This window comes from Zonotrichia leucophrys, chromosome 5, assembly GCF_028769735.1.
Source record: "Zonotrichia leucophrys gambelii isolate GWCS_2022_RI chromosome 5, RI_Zleu_2.0, whole genome shotgun sequence".
Taxonomy (NCBI): Eukaryota; Metazoa; Chordata; class Aves; order Passeriformes; family Passerellidae; genus Zonotrichia; species Zonotrichia leucophrys.
In genome coordinates this window covers 53,919,289-53,943,288 of record NC_088175.1, presented here as the reverse complement: position 1 = coordinate 53,943,288, position 24,000 = coordinate 53,919,289, and the positions used below count along the sequence as shown (strand labels likewise).

Here is a 24,000-nt window from a genome sequence, read left to right as displayed (position 1 = left end):
CCTACAGGCACGAGTTCCCATTTTTCTGTGTCATTTTGTGCTGGGAAGGTGCCACACAAATCTGATCAAGTCTTTCCACCAAAGCTACCAGACTCCACAAACTGCAGAAAAAACCAGCTGTTCCCAAACCTCATTACTAGTTCAGGAAAATCTTCCTGGAAGACTCTATATTAGTTGTACCACTACAAAAAAATTGCGTTATTTGGCACTGAAACTGTAATAAGTTTTTATGGATCAGTTACGTTTAACTCGTGACTACGTTTAACTTTTCAATATATTGAAGTCAGCAGATGAAGGCTAGGGAAAAAAGTAAATCCTCATGATCCAGAACAGGCTCCAAAATGTTGCCATTCTGTTTTGGAAACTCTAAAACAAAGATATCATAGTCTGCAAGGATTGAAACAGATGTGTGTCATGGACATATTTTATGAAAAATCTTTTTGGCTAAGATTTTTTCTTTTGAGAAGCTGAGAGGCCTCAGAAACGAAATGTAAACAATGATTTTCTGCTGCTGTGGAATGCATCAGGTGCATTTTTGATTGGCCTTATGTGGTTGTTTTTAATTAATGGCCAATCACAGTCCAGCTGTCTCAGACTCTCTGGTCAGTCACAAGATTTTATTATAATTCTTTTTCTTTTCTTTGCTAACTTTCTGATGAAATCTTTTCTTCTAGTTCTTTAGTATGGTTTTAATATATCATAAAATAATAAATCAGCCTTCTGAAGCATGGAGTCAAGATTCTCACCTCTTCCCTCGTCCTGAGACCCCTGCAACCACCACAGGTATGTATTGAACTATTAAAAAAATATTTTCACTCCCATCACATACAGAAGAAAGAAAAAACACAGAGGGTTTGTTTCCTTCAAAGTTCAAGGTTTCAGAATTTTTCCATTATGAGTTCGGATTTAATTCTTCAATATTTGCTTTTAGATTTTTTCTTTTATCATCTAGGATAACCATGAAATAACTGTTTCTAATGCTGATGTTCCAATAATTATTTCTAAATAACTTCCAAAATTTCCATTCTATTCTATGGGAGAGGTCATAAAGAAGGTTTGTGAAGAAGGCTGACTACAAACTGTAACTCAAATCTTTACATGCAAAAGAGAAAATATGAATGTTCTTAGTGCCAGGAGTGATTGTTATGCATGGGCCCATGGAGGGCTGCACTGCAGCACAAACAAATGCCACATTTTGAGGTTCATCTCTGCCATCAGCAACTCTCAATAATTGTCATTCTTTCTTTAAATAGCCCTGAGCTGTTCCTTACCTCCTGAGGCCAACAAAGCATTCATTGGGAGGAAACTCTTATTTGTCATTTAATTTTTCCTGAAAGGTTCTTAACAACTTCCCTCCACTTTCCAGCAGCACACACACCCCAAAGACATCCACAGCACACTGTAAATACCTGGTCATAAACACCTTTGTCTCTAATTCCAATTCTATTTAGGACACCAATGGAAAAAAAATTAGATCTATCAACCTGTGTTGTTGAATAGCATTACTGGATTAAATTTTAAATCTTGTCTCTTTATAAAGCATCATCACCTTATTATGAATTTACTCAAATAACAAGTGCCCTAAGTAATCTTGGTTATACAGCTAAGAGGGGGTCAGTCCTGGGGGGAAGACCAAGGAGCTTTACTGATAAAAAGCTGAGCAACACTCAAGGAATCTTCTGGATTGCCAAAGGAACACTCAAAAAATTCCATCTATAAACATTACCAAACTTATTTCCAGGGTTTGTTTCAGCCTAACGTGCACGTGTCTGTGCCGAGCTAAAGAAAAGGCTGTAAGTGTATTCTTGAGCTGAAAAACCAATTGACAAATCAATTACAATTTAAAAAAAAACATTTTCCTGAATTGGTCTGAACTATCTTCAGCACAACCTTTGAGATAACATTTCCTTAAAAGCCTAAAAGTCACCATCCCCAGCACTGAAAATCCTCTTTGAAATACTTCTGCAGGGCACGTCTTAGCAATTTTTAAGGCTTCTCCCAGACATGGATTCAAAACAAGCAAAGGATTCCCAACTGCCCATGAATATTTGGCCAATCTGTCCAATTAAATACAGCAAACAAAGTCTTAAGAGACAGGACAGCATTTCTCTGGCACTCTTTAGTTCTACAGACTAATGAGTGACCCTAAATCAAAGTGAACATACATAGAGTTATCTTTATTTACTGCTTGAAAGGCATGATTCCGCATGACAGTGTGTAATAATAGTAAAATATCAGTCAATGATCACTAGGCCTAAAATGAAAGCATTCACCTCTAAATAAATAAATCTGGTTTTTCTGATAAAGGTCCATCTAGACAGTCATGACTTTGCAGAACATTTTTATTATCCATCTCAACAAAGAGCCTGTTTTTTACCCACCAGAGGAATGCAATTTTGATCTTAAACTTAAGAACTTTTAGGGGTTTTTTACGTGAAACTGAGGGCAAACAAGTTCAATTAAGGTTGCTGACTCAATGCTTATTGAAGGCTTGGACTTCCTTTTGAATATCGAGGCTTTAAATTGCTAACATTTCACCCTGCAAGTAGAACCAAACTTAGTAAAATGCATCCAAAAAGAAAAAAATAATTAAAAACTCCATTTTTTCCAATAAGTATTCAACTTATTAAGTGAATTTTACTTTAAAATGCCTTAAAATACTTACTTCAGGATGACACAGCCTGTCCCAGCGGGAGGAGCTGTCCAAAACACCTGGATGCGTGTCCTCCTCCTGGGTGTGCTCTCAGTCACAGCAACGGGACAATTGCTCATGAACTGGGTTTCTTCTTCGTCTATGATCTAGGCACATGGAAGGAGAGGAACAGGAAAAAGGTAAGGACATGCATGGCCAACACCTTCCACCTGTGTTTTGTCAGCTCGTGTTTTCTTTTGGGTGCAATATTTATAATTCTCTCTGCTCAGCTCAGCACTTCTTCAGTGAATTTATGTAGAACACGCAGACTGAAGACCAAAAGCTCACAAAATAAAGACAGAAGAATAAGTCAGTTCTGGGTAAAGACAATTCAGGCCTTTCTGAGCATCGCTGCAAATAACCTTTTTTTTTTTTTTTTTGTGGATCTTGATTACTGAGGTTCCTGTAAATATTAATGAACTGAAAATAATAAAATATTCATCATTTCAGATGATTGGGATTCCATTATTTAGTCCAAACTGCGGCTATTTTTGCTTTTTTGACTGATTGATTGATGGTTAACAGAAAAGTTTAAATGGTACAAGTCAAAAGCCAGAGAGGCAGATTTGAAACTGCTGTTCCAAGGATTTTACTCCAAGGTGTCATGTCAAAATAGCTTTCTCACTGCATATGTGTTTCATGGATGGTACTTTAAGCCTTCTGTTCATCAGATCTCAAAGACATTTCATCAGAAACTGTTAAGTTTTATCTGGAAACAGGCAATGCTCTGAGATTGCAAAATTTCTCTTCAAAATGCTCAGTGGTCCTGTTTCATTTGATGAAGCCACAATTCACACAACACTGGGTCAGCATTCAGGAAATTAATTACAAACCTTACCATTTTGAGAAAAAAAAAAAAGCTGTATTTATCAATTTATTGCAAGATTCAGCTCTGAAGGGGCTTTTTCAGAATCCTGGTTGTAACAACACACACACACAAAATCATACTCTTTTACCAATTAAACTATAAAAAAGAATCAAATCTTCTGGCAGCAAACATAAGATTAAGCAAGTGTTTTGACTAAAAACAAACAAACAAACAACCAACTCCTTTGCATTCTAAAAAAGAAAAAAAGAGAGGCAATATCTATAATTGGGCCAGATCTGCTTTAGTGAGTGGGCATCCTCCCTATCTCACCCAAGGATGTTGCCAACATTCCCAAACATTTTTAGCTAAGCCAACAAACATTTCTGTATTTCTGTGGCAGAATGAAGTGGTGCTGGCCCAGAGGAGTGCTGAGAAAGTCTCTTTAGCTGGTCAATAGGGCAGTGGCTAATGAGTTTTAAATTTAGAGCCATTAACACGCCTCGAGTTTTTTAACGCTTCGTAGAATCTGTGTAAGCAAACACAATGTGCACATTTGCTGGGTTTTAATTAACAGGAAACAGTGGGAAGTGTGAGATCCAGTGGTGGCTTAAGCTGACTGCAGAGTTTCTACTTCTGCTGGATACAATTTAATGGGTGTAAGTTGAGCACCAAGAAATCCCTGACCAACAATTCAGTTTCGGCCACCAACTGTAATTATTCCATCTACCTTATTCCTGCATCAGTGAGATAAAGAATAAAACTGCCTGCTCATCTCTCAAAAAGGTGAAATAAAGGAATAAAACTGCCTGCTCATCCCTCAGAAAGGTTGTCTCAATTATTCCACGACCATATCAATTGACCTTTTATCCCTATCTCACAGCAATCCATTCGCAATCAAAACCCAATTTTGGTGGCAGCTCTGAGGGAAGAATGAGTGATTTTCTACCATCTCATACACAATGAAACACTATTGCACGTTGTACAAAAGCATGGTAATTCCCATTGAAAAGGCTCTTAGGAGGTCTTCAGAATGTTCTTTAAAAGGACAGCTTTTCTAAAATATGGAAATATTATAAATTACTGTACAAATTACACTGGCTCCCTTGCCAGACGCAAAGTCTTGGATAAAAACTTTAAGAATGTGTTAAATCTAGGTCAAGATAATGTAATTACACGTAAGTATGAATAGGATTGATCAGATACAAGCTATTCCACAATGACCAACGAAACTTGCTCCCAATTCAGCTGAGCTCTTACCTGGCACAGGTTCCAATGAATGTTTCTTGAGAAGCCCAACTGCAATGAATTGGTGCTCTCCAAGTATAAAACCACTATTTTCACTTAACAAGACCTAAAGATCATTCCTCCAGCAGTCATCACTCTAGACCTACCTGTTGTTATCATATTGTTGTTATCATATTTCTAGAGCCCCATACCCTCTGGGTGGTTTTCTCACACAGAGCATTTCACAGCAGTGTTGTTCCTGCTTCTTCATCAGGGCTCCTCCAAGGCTCTCCCTGACCAGCCAACCCACCCAATTTTATCCCAGTTATCTTCATTAGCCACAGCTGCTGCCCATTTAGAACAACTAGGAGCAGGGCAAGGCCACTTATACAATACATATATCTTACCAAGACTCATAGGCCACTTACACAATACGTAGATTTTACTATGGCTCAAAGGCCACCTATACAATACATACTAAGACTCAATGGCCACCTATATTTCCCCCTTTCCTTTTAACAGTTGTACAAGTACAATACAGATAAGCCACCATGTCTCAAAGGCCATGTACCTCCACAGCTCCTCGACTCAAAGGCCATGTTTCTTCACAGCTTTTGGCTGTCTTCACCTCCACAGCTCTCAGCTGTCCTATCTTCCACAGCTCTCAGGCTGCATATCTCCATCACATCGGGGTCACCAGTTGTTGTTATCATCTTTCTAGAGCCCCATACCGTCTGGGTGGTTTTCTCACCAGCAGCTCTTCACAGCAGTGTTGCTCCTGCTTCTCCATCAGGGCTCCTCCAAGGCTCTCCCTGACCAGCCAGCCCACCCCCTTTTATCCCAATTATCTTCATTAGCCACAGCTGCTGCCCAATTAAGGACATCACAGCTGCAGCCCATCAAGAACAACTAGGATTGGGGCAAGGCCACTTATACAATACATATATCTTACCAAGACTCATAGGCCACTTACACAATACGTAGATTTTACTATGGCTCAAAGGCCACCTATACAATACATACTAAGACTCAATGGCCACCTATATTTCCCCCTTTTCTTTTAACAGTTGTACAAGTACAATACATATAAGCCACCATGTCTCAAAGGCCATGTACCTCCACAGCTCCTCGACTCAAAGGCCATGTTTCTTCACAGCTTTTGGCTGTCTTCACCTCCACAGCTCTCAGGCTGCATATCTCCATCACATCGGGGTCACCAGTTGTTGTTATCATATTTCTAGAGCCCCATACCTTCTGGGTGGTTTTCTCACACACAGCTCTTCACAGCAGTGTTGGTCCTGTCTCTCTGTCAGGGCTCCTCCAAGGCTCTCCCTGACCAGCCAGCCCACCCCCTTTTATCCCAGTTATCTTCATTAGCCACAGCTGCTGCCCAATTAAGGACATCACAGCTGCAGCCCATTTAGAACAACTAGGAGCAGGGCAAGGCCACTTATACAATACATATATTTTACCAAGACTCATAGGCCACTTACACAATACATAGATTTCACTATGGCTCAAAGGCCACCTATATTTCCCCCTTTTAACAGTTGTACAAGTACAATACATATAAGCCACCATGTCTCAAAGGCCATGTACCTCCACAGCTCCTCGACTCAAAGGCCATGTTTCTTCACAGCTTTTGGCTGTCTTCACCTCCACAGCTCTCAGGCTGCATATCTCCATCACATCGGGGTCACCAGTTGTTGTTATCATCTTTCTAGAGCCCCATACCTTCTAGGTGGTTTTCTCACCAGCAGCTCTTCACAGCAGTGATACTCCTGTTTCTTCGTCAGGATTCCTCCAAGGCTCTCCCTGACCAGCCAACCCACCCCCTTTTATCCCAATTATCTTCATTAGCCACAGCTGCTGCCCAATTAAGGACATCACAGCTGCAGCCCATCTAGAACAACTAGGATTGGGGCAAGGCCACTTATACAATACATAGATTTTACCAAGACTCAAAGGCCACCTATACAATACATACTAAGATTCAATGGCCACCTATACCTACCCATGTGCATTTGCATGTTAAATAAATTCCTATTCCCGTTGAATCCATCCTGCTTTTTCCCCAACAGTGAATGGAATCACAAGGAACCCCAAAACCAAATCCAGCAACCAAAGGAAGGAGTTGTGAGTAGTTATTAAAAGACAAATTTATGAGTTGCCTGCAAAAGCAGAAGTTGAAATATGTGCTTGGATTTTGGCTAGCCATTACACTGAAGGACATCCCTGTTCTAGTTGCAGCAAATGAACACAGAAATGGTTTTTGCACTTCCACTGCAGATCTAATTCCTTCAAACTAGCAAGTAAAGAGTTTTCTCAAGTATTTCTATTATAAACTAATTAGAAAGTTCTGTTTGCCTTTTAGAACACGATCCTGGAAGAACAGGAAGTGGCTGAGCCCCAAGGCTACATCATGATTTCCTGCATCACTAACCATCAAAGCAGAAGGCTTATGCAATGAGTGTCTACTGGAAAACACTGAGCTGAAAATCATAAGGTCTTCCAAAAAGCATTCCTTTGAAGAAAAACTGGACAGAAGCTTTCTCTGATGTTGACAGAATGAAGTACAGAACTCCTAAATTAGTTGGAAAGGCTCAAATGCAAGCTGATTTGAGATGATTAAAGAAAGTAATTTTACCATATATAATAAACACAAGAATTTTTCAAATTCTAGGATTTCATATAAACTATCTCAAATCTATTTGTTAAAAAGATGGGGGAAGGTTCTTTCTGTATCCATGGAGGTTCAATTATTTATAACAAGTCTCTTAGGAGTGATAAGAAGGGAATCCTGATTTATACTACAGGATTACAAATGACATGATATTTTAGGGCAGCGGATGATATTATTGCACTCCCATGTAGGAGAAAAGCAATAGTGTCCTGGCCAACTTTGGGGGAAAAAACAACCATGTAATACAATCCTGATTTTTTTTCTGGAATCAAGTCAGACCACAGAGGCGTGAAGGAAAGATTTGGCAGGGAAAAGGCACGCAGATTAAAATGTAGCATTTGCAAAATTACAGCTTCTAAACCCCAGGTTATCTGTAATGGGAAGCCTTACATTTTCAAGAATGGGCCAGCAAATTACCCACAGGTTGGACAAAAATCCTAAACCCAAAAAAATAGACACTTGGCCAAAGAATCTGAACCCTCAGAGGGAGGGATCTCTATGTGATTTATCCTTTTGAATCCAACAAATGCAGTAACATTAGATTTTAATATTCTAGTTGGGTTTTGGTGTGGTGGTTTTTTGTTTTTGTGTGTTCTGGTGGATTTTTTTTTTTTTGTAGTTTTTTTTTTCCTCCATGATGATTGTGGACCAATTTGGACCAATTTGACCAATTTACTCCTTCAGGAAAACTAGCATAAATCCCAAACAAGATTTTTGGAGTTAACTGGGATTCAAATGAGTGTCACAACAGGGAGAATTTGGCTGAACTTGGGTAAATCTACAAATATAAAAGTAAGGCTATTACAAGGGAAAATTTACCAGCTCCAGGCATTCCATGCTTATTCCAAAAACTGATGGGGTTGAGGACAAGTTTTGGGTGTTCCTGAAAAGCAGGAGTGGATAACTACTCAGTTGTTAACAGAAAAATGAACAGTTGGTTTTCTCAGAATTGGAACATTTCATGCTGACTGACAAAGCTTGCTGTTTCTGGTTTCTTTAAACTGTTAATCAAATAAACCAGGCAGTCATACTCCTTATCCTGAAATTTATACCAGTATTGGGAAAAAAAAAAAAAAAGTTAAAAATTTTCAAAACACCATAGATCACAAAGAAAGGGATTAGTGCTGAGTACAAAAGGAGATGAAGTTACATAAACCCTCTACTGGCTTGTGTCCACTTCCTTAGCTGGAACCACTGGCTAGGACCTTCAGCACCATTCCTTGTTCTGTGGACACATCATCACTTTCCACTCTCTGAAACAGCTGCACTCTACTGGAACAATAGAATTACAGGAAAGGAAAAAAAAATATAAAAGGACACAGTTAAAAGTTCACAAGATAAGCATCTTTGTGGGCAGATTTCTTCCTTGGAAGAGCTAATATGAATGTTGCAAAACTGTCTTCTCCTTGAGGAAACTTTCCAATTATAAAAAAGAACATTGGGTCTATGTAACAACAATAATATTTGGCCTTTAGGGATTAATCTAGAACAGAGGTTATTAGATAGAACATAAAATTAACGATGTACAAAGTCAGTTTAAAAACCCTGCCTCAAAGATATGCTTCACATAACCACATTCTCTGTCTAAAGCACACAGCATTCGTCTCAGAGTCTGTGCTCAGAACCAGAAGAATCAGAACTGGGATGTTTTATGCACTGTCAGTACCCAGTCTTTGTGCAGATCATGGTTCAAGGTTGTACAGAACTCCTGAGCCCTGCTGGGCTCTCTGGCCACCCTTAGCAATGCACCACAAGGCTGAGGCTGGCTTTAATATCCTTATATTAAATTATGTAATATATATTCATATGCATGTATATAAATAAACATATATTATAAAATATATTAATAAAAATGTAATTTAAAGTAATATAATATATATAATTAAAAATAATTCTAATATATATAATTTAAAAATATCTATTTTAAAAAATAATATAATGTAAAATAAGGTAATATAGTGTAATATAGTGTAATTTAATACAATATTATACTATAATATACCATACTATACTATAATCTACCATAATATACTATACTAAAATATAAAATATAATATACTATACTATTATATACTATACTATTATATACTACTATATTATAATATAATATATACTGTTATATACTATACTATTATATATATAATAGTATATAATATAATATTATATTATATGATATACTATACTATACCCTTATATACTATTATATTACATACTATTATATTCCATTCTATTATATTATATTATATTAATAAAAATATATCATATTAATGATTAGGGCTAGGATTTGATAAGGGTTAGGATTTGGCTCTGATAAGGGTTAGGGTTACTCTGAAGCACTGAAAAAAGTGCAGATTTATTGAAGAAAGGCAGTGCTAAAATACACCTGTAGATTGTCTCTGCGTTCTGATAACTTCTAGCCCAAACTCTATGTAGATCTCACACAAAGTTGCAATCAGAAATCAAATTGAGTTCTGTAATCATTACCTGAGGAAAAATATTTTTGCTATCAAGAATCTGCTGTGTTTTTTGCTCTGCAGTCCAAACAAACCTGAGGTCTTTTATTCCTGCAGGGCTGCTGCAGGGTCTGTTTCAAGGTGTAACTCAAACAAAATGAGAAATAAAGCAGTTCAGGGTGACAGGAGCCTGAAGTGCAGTGAAGATGCAGCACTACACACCACCAAACAGCTTCTCCTGCCCCAGCCTGGCTATGGGAACCTTAACAAAAACAGCTATTTCCTCTTTCCTTAATATGCATGAAAAGAGTAAAGAGATTATGTGTATTGCCAGAAACATGGTGACAGTAGCTTGACAGGATTTAGTAAATGTAAAATGTCGTACTGCATATTTTTCTTGCTTCAGAACCACTCTTAGTTAACTTAGAGCTCTAACGTGCTGAATTATAAAGCTTGCACTGAAAGACTTATGCTTGTAAAGTTAAAATGGCCAATTAAGGTGATGCTGTCAGTAAAAGTCAAGAGATGAATGAGCACAGACTGTTGTGAGTTGAGGCAGTTTCATCTTTGTTTCCCATGAAGTTTCCTCCTTGATCACAACACTAACATTGCTGGGAGAGCAGTTTAGTAAATTGACTTTATCACACTGCATGACTGGGGAGAGGGGTTGGTAGATAACCCAGTTTTGCCCAGATAACATTATTTTTATCATCTCTAACAGAGAAACTCTACCAGGCACAGAAAGCTGTCTTTGTTCTCATAGCTACAAATCACATTGGGCTCTTTCAGTAATTTTCTTTAAGTAGTTGCTTCGACTAAGGAAAATTCTTCCATTTCACATTTAAAAAGCAATTTGCAAACACTGATTTCCAGCAGGGGAAGGACAAAAACTTTTACAAATTCTGCCATCTTTTGAAATGCCTTCAAATATTCCAGCTTCTTAGCACATCCAGTGCTCTCCAGCAACGCTGGCCAGAAGCTGGGAATTATTTTGAACACTGGACTTGCTTTCCACACCTTGGCACACAAAGGCCCAAAGTGGCTCTTGCCAAAGAGAGTTCCCTGGCACGAGCATCAGAGCATACAAATTACTCCCAGCACCAGGAAACTGTGCAAAGGAACTCTGTGTGACGTTTTGTACAAAAGCAACGAGTCACTCTGTGCCTTGCATGGCAAATGGATTAAATTCATTCCCACTGCCTGCTGTCCCCTCCACACAGCACATTTAGAGTATTTGAAATTATGTGTGTGGATTCTGGGAAAGATTGAACATTTTAGTTCAAAGAAACTGGATTTTTGGCCAAAATTGGTGTACAATTTAATCAAGTTAGACCTAAAGCTAGAGTAAATTTACTGAGGTCAGACTCTGTGCTGACCAAGTCAAACACATTCATTTGTGGGTTACAGGTTTTTTTCATTATATTCAGGCAATAGCTAAAGAAATTGATTCACTTTTCTATGAAATGAGAGGGAGTTTTATGGTCTAAGCATAGTTTAAATTAGGAAGCATGAAACAGCAGATGAAAAAAGAGTAAATTTTACGATTGTAAAACGAAAATGAAGACATTTTACTACCAAAACTCTGCTCCAAGATTTAGGAAGCAGAGCTGTCCCACTGCAGCCTTAAAACAGATTCACAACCACTGAGGATGATGGGGGACACCGAGGAAGGCTGTGCAGTGGTGACCCTTAGCAGGGGAACAGGGTCAGCATCAGTCAGAGCAGTCCTCTGGCCAGCCCAAAACAGCAGCTATGGAGAATTAAATCCAATATTAAAAATAAAAAAAAAATAATTAAAAAATGGAGCACAGTCACTTGGAGCTCTCACAGATTTCTTATTTTTGTCTTCCATGTAATGCAGAGATCAGAGTGCCAACAGTCCTTCCAAGATGACAAAACTAACACACTCATTTCAGATGGGAGTATAACCACAATAAACCTCAACAAAGATCCATGCAGGCTTCTCTGTGTGGAATACTTCCACAGAGACATTATTTATGCTCAGTGTTCCGTTGTCAAACTATTTCAGTGTGAACATTATTTATTTGGCAAAAAAAAATAGCCACCACTCCAATCTGGTAAAAAATAGCTTTTGATAGATGATGTCTCCAGTGCTTTAGCCTGGGAGAAACATTGCTTGCTGAAGGGGATACTGTATTGAAATCAACAATTTCTAGATAAAAATCACTTGAAAGAAGTAAAAGTTTAAGGATTTTGTATAATTCTTATTCATTCTGTACAGTTAGGACATTTCACTCAAGTCCATAATGCACACATTTTTCTAGCAAGTGAGAAAACTGCTGTTAATTCCTAAATGTATTTCCCACCACCATATCCAGATACATGTAATGCAATCAGCTACCTCACATTAAAGAGAGCCTTCTAATCTGATTTTTCAGACAGATAAAAAAGCTTTGGGAAGTTGTTTAAAGAACAAAATGCTTTTGCAGCCTCATAAAAGAAAGTGATATAAAGGAAGGCAATGTGCACACAAGCCTGGACTGGACGTGAGACGTGACTGGGATTGCTGAGCAACCCATTCCAGAGCAGCCTGAGCTCCTTTTTCCAAACCAATATATCAAATGCCCTGTGATAACTTACTTGGGATGTCTAACAGCTTGTCACACCTCCAGTTGTTCTCAGGCTCCATAAACAGGAGTTCTTTGGGAAGAGAAATAAACCTGAGATTCCAGACCGTCAGCCTCTTCTGCCGTGCGCCAATTGCTCAAATTAAATGGAAAAGCAGCTTAGAGAGTCAACTAGAATTTAAGCCAGGGAAATCCATGGAAGACATGAAGTTGGAGTGGCCCCCTGTGTACCAAGCCTTTGTCCTGCTTTCGTGGAAAGAACAGCCAAATTCTATCAAAGATCTCCCAGCTCGGCGCATTGATGCTCACAGAACCCAGGAAGCAGAACAGAAACAAATCTGGCAGAGCTGCTGCAGTTTGAGGACTACATCTTCTACACCAGAGCACTTTTTCAGTGTCTCCAGGGATTGGGCAAGATACATTTAAAAGGAAATTTAAATAGTGCAAAAAACCCAAAGATAAGACCCTTTGTTTGTGAACAATTTGTTTATATTTTCATTTGGCTGCATAGGGGGATTAGAAGACAAAACTTATTTAGTTATTTCTCTTATTTATCCTGCAAAAACCTGAGATATTCTATTTGAAAAAGAATTAAGAATTCCTTCTAGCATTGGCTTGCTAGTCCAGGACTGCAACAGCATCATTTCTAGGAGTGCTAACACAGAACTTTTTAAAATTTTCAATCAAAAAACAAATCACAGAACTCCTTTTTGAACTTATTTCTGATCACCCTTGTTTGAAAAGGGACAAAACAGGGCTCTGGGCTTCCTCCCCAGACCTGGCCTTGTGTGTTGCCTTGAACCAGGGCATATGCATTTAAACCAAACTCTAGCAATGCATAAAGCACATTCCAAACACATTTTCCAAATCCACATGGTGAAGAATTCATTCAGATTCTTTCAATCTCAGCACAAACCAAAGATTTATAAATATGGACCTAAATCAACTTCCAGGTCTTATGCTAAGCGTGCAATTTAAGGCCATTAAAAAGTTTGATGCAGAGTGCTCAGTATCTGGCTCAACTGAATCCAGGATAAAGAAGAATTATGTTTATGGACATGTGTGTGGAAAGCTGAAGGACTCCCTAATTGCTCTGAGCAAAACTCAGCATTTTAATTTTTACTAAATGCAAATTGAAACCTTGTCAGCCCATTCTTAATTCATCAAAACAATGTGCAACTTTTCATACCAGTACCCCAGGATTTTAACTCAATTTCTGCAGCAACTCTTGTTATCTGCCTGAGCCCACGTGTCTTTGCCTCTGTCAATGCACAGAATTTTTTGCACAAAAATGCCATTTATGAATGCTTGAAGGAAAGTGCCTCCACTGTGACTAATAAATATTTCATACTTACTAATTATATTCATACTAATATTTCATACTTACTAATGTAAGGACCTCCAGTCACCATTCAAGGCCAGTCAATAACATATTTTAAATTCAGTGGTCCAGAACTTCTGTTCACCCTGAAAATGAGCTTCAAGCACTCAAACAATTAAGAAATTTAAGGAAGAAAAAACAAAAATACGCTCTCATGTTTATAATGCAACAATACTTGAGAGGAGGCATGATCCAGCCCTAAATCCACCATTCTTATTATCAGTTCTAGAAAGCCTGGCTAAGGACAGCCAAGGAAACGTGACCTTCCTATCAGAACAAAGCACAGGGGCTGGAGAGAGTCATTAGTGACTAATTACTGCAGCACAGCAGCTTCAGAAAGTTGGTGTTAAATGATACTGATGAGGTGTCTCTGCCATTTGAAATTAATTACGCTCTTATCCTTTGATAAGATTATCTTTCTTGTATTGTTGGATGTTACCAACATCTCTAGCCCCGTAATGAGTGATGTGGGTGCCAGAGAAATATTTGCTGTGGACTCACACAGAAGAAGACATGGACCTTATCATCTGCTCACACTGGCATTTCTTATTTACATTTCTGTGGCAAGGAAACCCAGGCTTGTTGTCAATTCAATTTAAAACTCAGGAACTGCCATTTTTATTTCAGGAACAAAATCCCAGATAAGAACGCAGTTGCAACGCCAAAGAAAAAGGAATATTAAATTTGAGGAGGCACATAAAAGATCTGATAAGGAAGAAATATTATACTGGCTGGTCAAACATATAAAGCTTGAGCACTGGAGGCACCTTTCTGTGTGTCAGGTGCTCCCTTCCCTGCAGAGGGATGATAAGGGGCTGCTTTCCTCCCCAACCATTCTCTCTGTACCATTTGTCAGAGCATTAATTGCCAGCCAAAGGAGCCTTTTCTAATTATGGCTTTGTGGAGTAAAAAGTGCAACGTGGGCTAGAGGGGTAGAGAGGGCTTCTCTACTAATATAATCAATAATAACATTATTGTAGAGATGGCACTTCTCTGCAATACAGTGAGACAACAGGCAGCAAAGTACAAAGGAATTGCCTCTTCTGCTCTGAGGGACACCAGAACTGATGAAGGTCATTTGAAATACACAGTAAAATGTGAGTCTGCACATTTTACTGGATCAGCATTTCTCAGTCTCTTAGCTTGTTCAGGCTTTTCATCTAACCTTCATTTTAGGAAACATTACACTACTCAGCACAGTGACTGTGGTGCCAAGAACAGCCACCTCACTTGGAGCTCCTGGCTTAAGAAGGGATTTAAGGATTACAGAAAATACATATTTTTAATAGCATTATTGTCCTGCTCAGTGCTGGAGCTTTAAAGCATCAGCAGCTCTGGCACATGTGCCGTTCCTGCTCCTCCTGAGCGTCTCAGTGCCAAAATACACAAAATATACATCCCACCCCAGCTCGAGCCCACGCCACACAAATTCTCGCAGCCTTTGGATGACTGCGTACAGAACATAATCTACTTCTGAGAGACTTAATCCACTGCTAAAACCACATTTACAGCAGAAACTCCAGTGATCTGGAACCACAGGCTTCGCGCAGATAAACTTAAGAAGGCATTTGCCTCCTTAAAAAAGCTCTCAAATCTTTTTTGCTGAACAATTTGGGTCAGGGATGCTGCTGGTGCAGAGGAGCTGCAGCAAGTCAGGAGAGGTTTCTGGCAGCCCTGACAGGAGCTGTGAGCACTTGAAAAGCCACCACACTTTTTGTGTGCATGTGAATGTGTGCCTGAACACCAGACAGAGTCGAGAGATAATAATCCAGGCTCTGGCTCCTCGTACTTTTGATATACTGATCAATTTAATGCACAGCTTCTCCAATTCCTGCCTTCCTTAGAGGGCATCACAGATTATCACCATCAAGCCTGACACTTTATAAAGTCAAATTTCATGTTACCTTGAGCACCCTTCCAGCAAATTAAACCTGCAGGCTAAGAGTTTGCAAGAAATCAAGAAGTTCAGCTTTCTCCCTTCCAGAATGAGAGGATTCTGATTCAGAAAGACACGCTGCATTCAGACAACGTAGTTTGGCAAAAAAGAGACTCTTGTGGCCAGAACAGATCTTTTTCAAGAGTTTGGTAAGCTCTCCTCAAATGCTGTCTGAAGTCCAAGCCAGTTAAGTGCTGAGAATAAAATAAAAGCTCACATTAAAACATGGTTTAGGCACTTTTTGGAGCAGTGTCTTGCACTAAAAGTTCATTATGGGAACCTAACAAAGACATGAGCACTAGAAAAGTAACTAAAAGCTTCAGTGGTTGCATGAGCCTGTGTGTCAGTGGTTTTGCTTGATTTTGGGGCTTTCTCTGTTTATTTCCAAAGAGGTTTTCTATTGTCTTGAATACAGCAATGTGTTTCCCCATGATATATTATTTCCCCCATTTCTGGAGGAAATAATCATGCAAAAAGGGATTCTGAAAAAAAAAAAGTAGAATAACAAAGAACTTTGGTAAAGGTTTCTAATAAAATTCTTAATCTCTTTGCAAATTTGAACAATTCCAAAAATAGAGCTGTAAAATGAAATGGCAGCGTCTCAAATTCTACTTCTACACATATCAGCACTGTAATAACTGAGCTAATCTCAGGGCCATACACTGAATGAAGTGTTCACTTACTGGTATTTCTGTATTACACATGGGCCATGAATTTTGGCAAGACCTTGGCATAAAACAATTTTTTTAAACCAAATAATAAAAGGCAGTGATTTTGTTAAATCTGCTTCTGACATTTTTTACATGTTCTAAATGAATTTCCAAGACAGGCTGCATAAGGGACAGCTGATTACTGAAGCTTCAGAGGAATCTTATATAAAAGCATTAGACTGAGTTTTCAGCTCCTGCTGCTTTGGCACATTTTGTTTTGAAATAACAGTTTTCTTTATATTACATGTTTCAATTTTGTGGCTGTGGATATACTTCCCAATTAAAAAATTGTATCCTCATCTTACCAGACATATGGCAAGAACAAAAAAAAAAAAAATAGAAAAAACCACAAATGTATATCAATCTCATTTCTGATGATTATGTTTTTACAGATTATAAAGCTGATCTATTTGAAATTTCATTAGGATGAATAGAAATTCTATACATGTAATTACAGACCAAGAGGGTGGTAAATAAATTTTCTTTTGGGGGTCCCTTGCAACTCAGCATGTTCTATGATTTTATTAAAAAAAAAATCCGCAGTGAGAACAATCAATCCACAAGAATGTGGTAGAATCTCCATCTCTGGAAGTTTTCAAGAAGTGGCTGGACAAGGGTCAAAATAACTAAAATAACTTAATCCAGACTCCTTTTCACATGAATGGTTGGATCAGATGCTATTTCAAGGTCCCTTCCAACCTACACTGCTCCATGATTTTATGACGTAGGCATTCAATGAATTTCTGCTCTCATTTTTTACATGCATCACAATTGCATTGTTGCAGCTCCTTGCCCTTTTTTCCTGCACGTGATCTGCTAGAGGTAGTTTTTCCAACCTGGAACAAAGCTTCTTTTCGGCCAGATGAGTTCATTTTCTCCCTGTGCTTCTCTCCAAAACAATTACACAGTGCAGCACCCAATCTGAGCGCAGACAAAACCACCTTCTCAAAGAGATGCAGTGTTGGTGTGTAGGAACAGAAACAGCTGTCCCTTCCTTCCTGACTCCCATGTGAGGATCTGAAGGGTGAAACTGTGAAAGTTTTTATCTGAGAATTGCGCCATGAGGGGCAGGAACAATCTAGCCCATCTATCTAAGCATCTGCAGCACATGAGCATGGAAGAGTGAGAAATAATTCACATTTTCATGGCATTCATGGCAACATTTCATGAATGTTGCCCTGCAGGTCAGCTCTAACTCATGAGGAGTCTCAAGCCATCTCTCACTCCTAAAGCTGAATTTTGGTGAAATGTGTGTCAGGTGTGAGGGATGATCAATCACACCAGTGTTTGTTCAGAGGCATTTGATAATTTCAACATTATTCTGAATTACTCTCAATAAATGTCAATGAAAAGCTGCATAAAGCTCAAAGTCAGCACCCTGGATCTGTTCTTTTTCTGTGCTTTTCCATCTTTTGGAGACTACTCATACACATTTTGCACAGGTACTTGAGAAAATAATTCTATAAGGAATGCAACTGTAAAACAACTTGAGCAAAAAGAATAAAAACAAAACCTGGTTCAGAAAGGAAAAAACAGCTCCTGTGATGGTCAGACACTCAACCACATCTAAAAGAAAAATTAATTTGCAGGAGATACCAACCCTTGATAAATGACAGCTACTCTCTGGAGTATGAACTAATTGGAGAAGTATTAAAATTAAAGGCGAGGAATCAGATTTAATAGATGAGATTCTTATTATTTCTTATTTTCACTTAAAAAAATAAAAGCAAAACAACACTTGCATGTTCTACAGAGCACAGTAGGCATTACACCATCCAGTTTAGTGATCCAAAATACATGTAAACGTTGCTGTTTCTGATTCTGTGCCAAGCAACAGGAAGAACTAAAACATAGCATGAATCCAAACACATTTATTTGTTTAAGTGACTAAGCCTGCTCAGAGTGCTAAGAGAGTATTTGGAGGGGTTTCATCACTTTAATCCTGTAGCAGGAAAGATTTGCTTATCTTTTTGATACATACCAGGACAACAGCTATTATTACTGGAATTGTTTCTATGGTTCCTACCAAATATATAAAATTAGACTGTGCTCCCCTATTTTAAAATCTCTGCATTATATTTCACATTCATGATTGGAAGGTTCCACATTTAACAAACACTTGTTATTTAAAGCATGGACAATATTTATATGCAAGGAGATGGATGATTATTGAAACATTCCTGACTTGGGAGGTGGATCCCTGAAGTTTGGTCATGGCTCAAGTCTGATATGTAATCTTGAGCAAGTTCCTTCAATGCTTAATCTTCTGCAAAGTGCATATCATAAATTTACATTCCAGGAAAATAAATATTTATGGAAGTTAGTTCTTGTAAAAAACTTTGGAGTCTTAATCAGAAAGAAAATATAAAATCATATTTGAGAGCTGTATTATATCCATTAATGTGCAAATGTGGAGCACTGACAAGGGAGAATCACTAGGACAAGACTACGTAAATTTAACTGGGAAAACATTCAGCTAGGATTTCTCAAAGTTCAAGAGAATTTTTCAAGTATCTTAATGAGCTTAGCATTTCATCCTCCCTTTATATGTTCATCATGTTTTTAATCCTGCAGCACTCCTTTCCATATTTATGTAAATTTAGCTTATTAGGCTCAGGCACATCCCAAGTTTTTAGAGGACGTGATGTGCACAGATGCAAAAACCCGACCAGAAATGGTGAAACTCCAGGACCAGCTTTTCCACAGCTTTTATCAGGTTTGCTCCTCCCAAGAGGAAATCCCAAACCTCTCTCACAGCCAGCAGAGAGAGGGCAAATGGGTTCAGAAGCCCAAGAACGCCCTGCCATGGACACAGTGTTCTTCCTGCCAGTGGAACAACATCTGCACCACACACACAGCTGCCTGTGCAGAACGTGGCTTTAATTCATCTTGCAAGTAATGCAATCAGTGGAACATCAGATGAACTAAAAGGAAAAAAAAAAAAAAAAAAAAAAAGGCAAATAGGGAGTTTTGAGAAGCTACCATATGGGTCTTTTCCATCTTTTGGGGAAATCTTGCACAATCTCTAAGAAATTATTGTTTGGACGTGAGGGATTGTAGTTAAGGCCATTATATAAGGCCAGTGTCTATAAATATATCAAACCCAATTCTAATTCATACAAGCACTTTGAACAACCTTTATGGGCAACAAAACTGGGTTACTGAAAGATTCTAAAGGAAGCCAAGAAACTTGGCACAGTCCAAAAACCCCACTGCAGCTAATACAGAAAACATTTATGATTATCTTAATCTGGGATTTATCACAATGTGTGGGCAGATTTGCTTAACAGGAGGGATTAGTGAGGGGGGGTGATTTACTGACTGGGGGTTTCTCATGGACTCCTCCATGTGGGATTCCCACAGCACCATGCAAAGAGAGGCCAGAGCAAAAGGACAGCAATAAGAGGCAAACTGCTGCCTTAGCAACCATTTAAAATACCTCCCTGAAGCTTCCAGAAGGCATTCCTCATGTAATGCTATAAAATAGGGAGCTCATTTTCCTAGGAAAGTACCTATTGCTCAAGAGAGATTGTGGTGAAAAGTATTTTTCCATTTTCACAATTTGTTTGCTACTTTATGTCCCCCCTCTCCTCTACTCTGTCTTCTTCCTATTTAAAAGCAGTCTGTTAGCTAAAATAAGTTTGTCACAAACAGGCTAAAAAGAGCAATAGCAGGTATAATTAAATCTCCCATACAAGCAGAGTCAACTTTACTCATGCAGCTGAAATTAGGAGGAAAAATTTAAAAAATTAAAAAAAAAAAAAAAAGAAGAGAGAAAATGGGTTGTAAGAGAACAAAACCCTAATGTGTGCCTGACAAATAATGAATAAATGCTGGCAATGCCCTAAGGAACCTCTACTACACTACTGACTGTATCAAGATATATAATCATTAAAGTTATAGAACACTGAGTAGCAAAGCTACCTCTTACACACTCAGCCTTTTAAATGTTTCTTTGGGAAAGAAAAGCAGGTTCAAATGAACTGTGCCCACCCACAAGGAGGAAAAAAAAGAGGCAAGAGCAGCCACAGTGCTCAATTCACTCAATAGATGAGAATAATTGGGGCCCAGTTCAATCTGTGAAGTAAACAGAAGCAGGATGAAGGCTTTTCAATTTACACCTACAGCCTACAAATTAGTGAGCAGTCTGGTAGGATGAGCTGGGGAGGGATTGCATAATAACCCTACCCCCAGCAACAATGCAGGGAGCAGGGAACAAAATGGTAGCTCTACACCAGCAGGGAATTTCCCTTTCTAATTACTGACTACTCTGAAAAGCATTCTCAAGAGCCAAACATCAGCTTTTGTGCAACTGGATCAGGAATTTCTTCTTTTTTCTTGATTTATTCTCGTCCCAAAATTAATTTCAATGTTGTTTTAAGAATCAAAAGTAACTATGCATAAAAAAATACCAAGCATCTTCTGGCAAATATTTGTTTGGTAAAATAATTATTTTTGTGCCAGAAGTTCAACAGATTCCCAATAATTATGGCTTGTGTAAACATCTTGCCTGTGTCAGTATTCATTATATAGTCACCTGTCTATAGCTACTGAAACCAAAAGTACCTAATCCAGAAAATTCTGGTTTTGCAGAACATGTTGTGTACATTCACATCTTGCCTCTTATACAACCATGAGAAAAGTGGAGCTGAATATATGACTTTCAGTTCTTCTCACAACAAGTAAAAAAGGAGACAAAACTGAGCAGAAGGGGGACGGTTTGAGATAAATAAGTTAAAAAAAAATTACAGCCCTTTTCTGAGGAACACGGTTTCAAGAAAGTTTTCTTGTCCCCTTTCAGTGATTGTTCATATGTAAATTTCCATTTTGGGAAACTCCCAATAACAGGTCCTTCCAGAGGCACAACTACTTGGAGCAGGAGTCAAGAATCATTTCAGAAAGCAGAACTACATAACTATAGTGGCAAGTGGGATGTCACTGTCATATTTTCTGAAAAATCCCTTTGCCAAGATTTCGTCTCCTGGGAAGCTGAGAAGCCTCAGAGAAAAAGGAAAACGATATTATCTCATTTGCTTCTCCCTGTTTTGCTGCTTTGGAACGTGGTCTGGACATTGTTTACCAACAGGGGCATGTTTAATTTGTTCCATGTGAATTGTTTTTAATTAATGACCAATCACCATCAGCTGTGTCAGACTGAGGAGTCAGTCACAAGTTTTTATTATCATTCTTGTAAAGCCTTCTGTCTGTATCCTTTTCTCTTTCTTGTAGTATAGTTTTAGTGTATCATTCTTTAATATAGTACCATAAAATAATAAATCAGCCTTCTGAGAACATGGAGTTAGATTCATCTCTTCACCTCACAAGTGCTGCAAAAGTGTGAAAGAACGGGCAACATTACACGGATTTTTTTAGTCTGGAACTCCAAATAGCCTCAACCTGGTCAGGGGAAAATAAACTTCTTAAAGCTAAATCCAAGCTTTGCTGCACAGTTTTGTGAGAAAACAGAAAGGAAAACAGAAGGAAAACAAAGCATCCTGATGAGAAACACGTCTGCAAAGTCTCCTGAGTAAACACTAGCACTGAAGCAAAACATCTGATGAGATTAGGATGAGAGGGCAAATTTCTCCGTTGTGTGAGCCCCTGCACATCATTCTGAGGACACCATTAGAGATTTCCACTCATCACTGCACGAAGAGAAACCACCAAAACCATCTCTGGAGGTCTGTGAAGACAAAGCACCAAAAGGCAAACACGCTGAACGTGCCAGAATCCAAGGATTTGCTCGTTTCCTGGGCAGGTCTTACATCATTGTGAGGCAGGATAAACAAATGCTCAGTGATCAGATGAGTAACGAGCCTGGGCTGTGAGGTCATGAGAGAGAGAGACAACACAGCAAAGACAAGAATCAGCTACAACTGCTCAGGGCAGCAGTGGAAGCTGAAACAACATCCCTGGCAAACACTGAGAGGTCCCTTCCATCATTAGAAAGGGAAGAGTTGAGAAGGAGAACTCTCAGGGCTAGGTCTGAGCAGTCTAGAGTCATGGAAGCTAAAACTATTGGCACTTGAATAATGCAAAAGTGCTTTCTGAATTCAGGAAGCAGCTCTCGAGACAACAGGCGTAGCGAGCAGCACTTTCAGTCTAGCAGCAATTAATTCAGCAGTGAGAACTGACCATGAAGCCTGGAGGATGGATTTTGTCTACAGCAGCCATTCCTAAATGAGTCAGGTAGGTAAACTCCTGAATTTAAAACAGCCATTCTGCTTAGGAGTCACCAAAACCTCTCAACAGAGTGGAGGGGGAAGAAAGAAAGGAAAAAAGAACAAAACCAAAACAAACCACACAAAAAAAAAACAAAAAAAAAAAAACAAAACACACACACACACAAAAAAACTAAATTAAAAAAAAAACCAAAAAAAAACCCAACAAAAACAAACAAAAAAAAAAAAAAACAAACCCAAAAAAAAACCCAAAGAAAAAATAATAAAAGAAGGACCACAATTTAAATTTATTTGGGAGACTTTCTACTGGCATCTGTGTACCCTCAGAAGTCCAGAGGACTGACAACAGGGTTTTCTTCTGTTATATTTTCTTATATATATTTTTATATTTTTATATTTTATATATAGATATATATTTATATTTTATATGTATTTATATTTTTCACTTTATATATATTTCTATTTTATATGTATTTTTTTCATATATATATTTTCTTCTGTATAACCTGGAGAAACTGTCAAGCGGAGCCTCAGCCTTTAGCATCACTTTCATTCACCCTCCTCCCCTCTATCCCCACTGTCCCAATTCACATGGTGGGAAAGGAAAACACATCATGAGAAAAGACTCTCAGGTGCAGGCACAATTCCATATGCCCATAGCCTGTCTTTGCAGGCTGGAAGCTGACTTCTTACGTGGAGAGAAGAGCAGGAATAAAGCCATTTTCCCAGAACAACCCTTCCTTTTGAAGTCATGTGTCATTCTGGGGGTAGCACAGGTGTCCAGCTCCACATTGCCAGGGTGAGGACTGCAGGCAGTGATGGCTCAGGCAGCAGGGAATGCCTGATAGATGCTCTCTAACCCGATGCAGAGTGGGAGTGCAAAGAACAAACTCCTGAAGGTCTCAGCAGAAAGGGAAACTGCATCAGAGGGAATTCTTGGGGCATTTCAGGAGGGGACAGGAGCTGAGAGGTAAGCGTGCTGATCTCTCTCAGCAGAGAAACAAACCAGAGCAACTGATGGCTGCCCTGGGTGAATTGTGGGTGACAAAAAGGGAAATCTAGGAGGGAAAGCATAATGGCAGCATTATAAATGAAGGAAGAGCTGCTGAATAGATGTTCCAGTGAACGTGGAGCCTACATACATCTGGAGTTATAACCCATGGCAGCTGCCATATGGCACCTGTAAAGCATCTGACTGCTGCCAGAGGGGCTAAATGTCTTCACTAAAATTTCACATGGCCCAGGTGGTCTGAAGAAAGATTATCTGAGAGGGGAATAACAATGAGCTGGGCAGTTTACCTAGGCTGGAAATAAATGGATATTTGAAGCAAATCCCCTTAGAG

At 38.7% G+C, this 24,000-nt stretch overlaps 1 protein-coding gene across 1 annotated transcript in view; it reads right to left on the bottom strand.

Moving 5' to 3' along the window:
• SPON1 (spondin 1) overlaps positions 1-24,000 on the bottom strand; it is a 189,399-nt gene that overhangs the window by 150,484 nt on the left and 14,915 nt on the right. Inside the window, exon 3 of the mRNA XM_064715683.1 lies at positions 2,666-2,799. Coding sequence (XP_064571753.1) covers positions 2,666-2,799 — 134 coding nt within the window. The remainder of the gene's footprint in view (positions 1-2,665; positions 2,800-24,000) is intronic.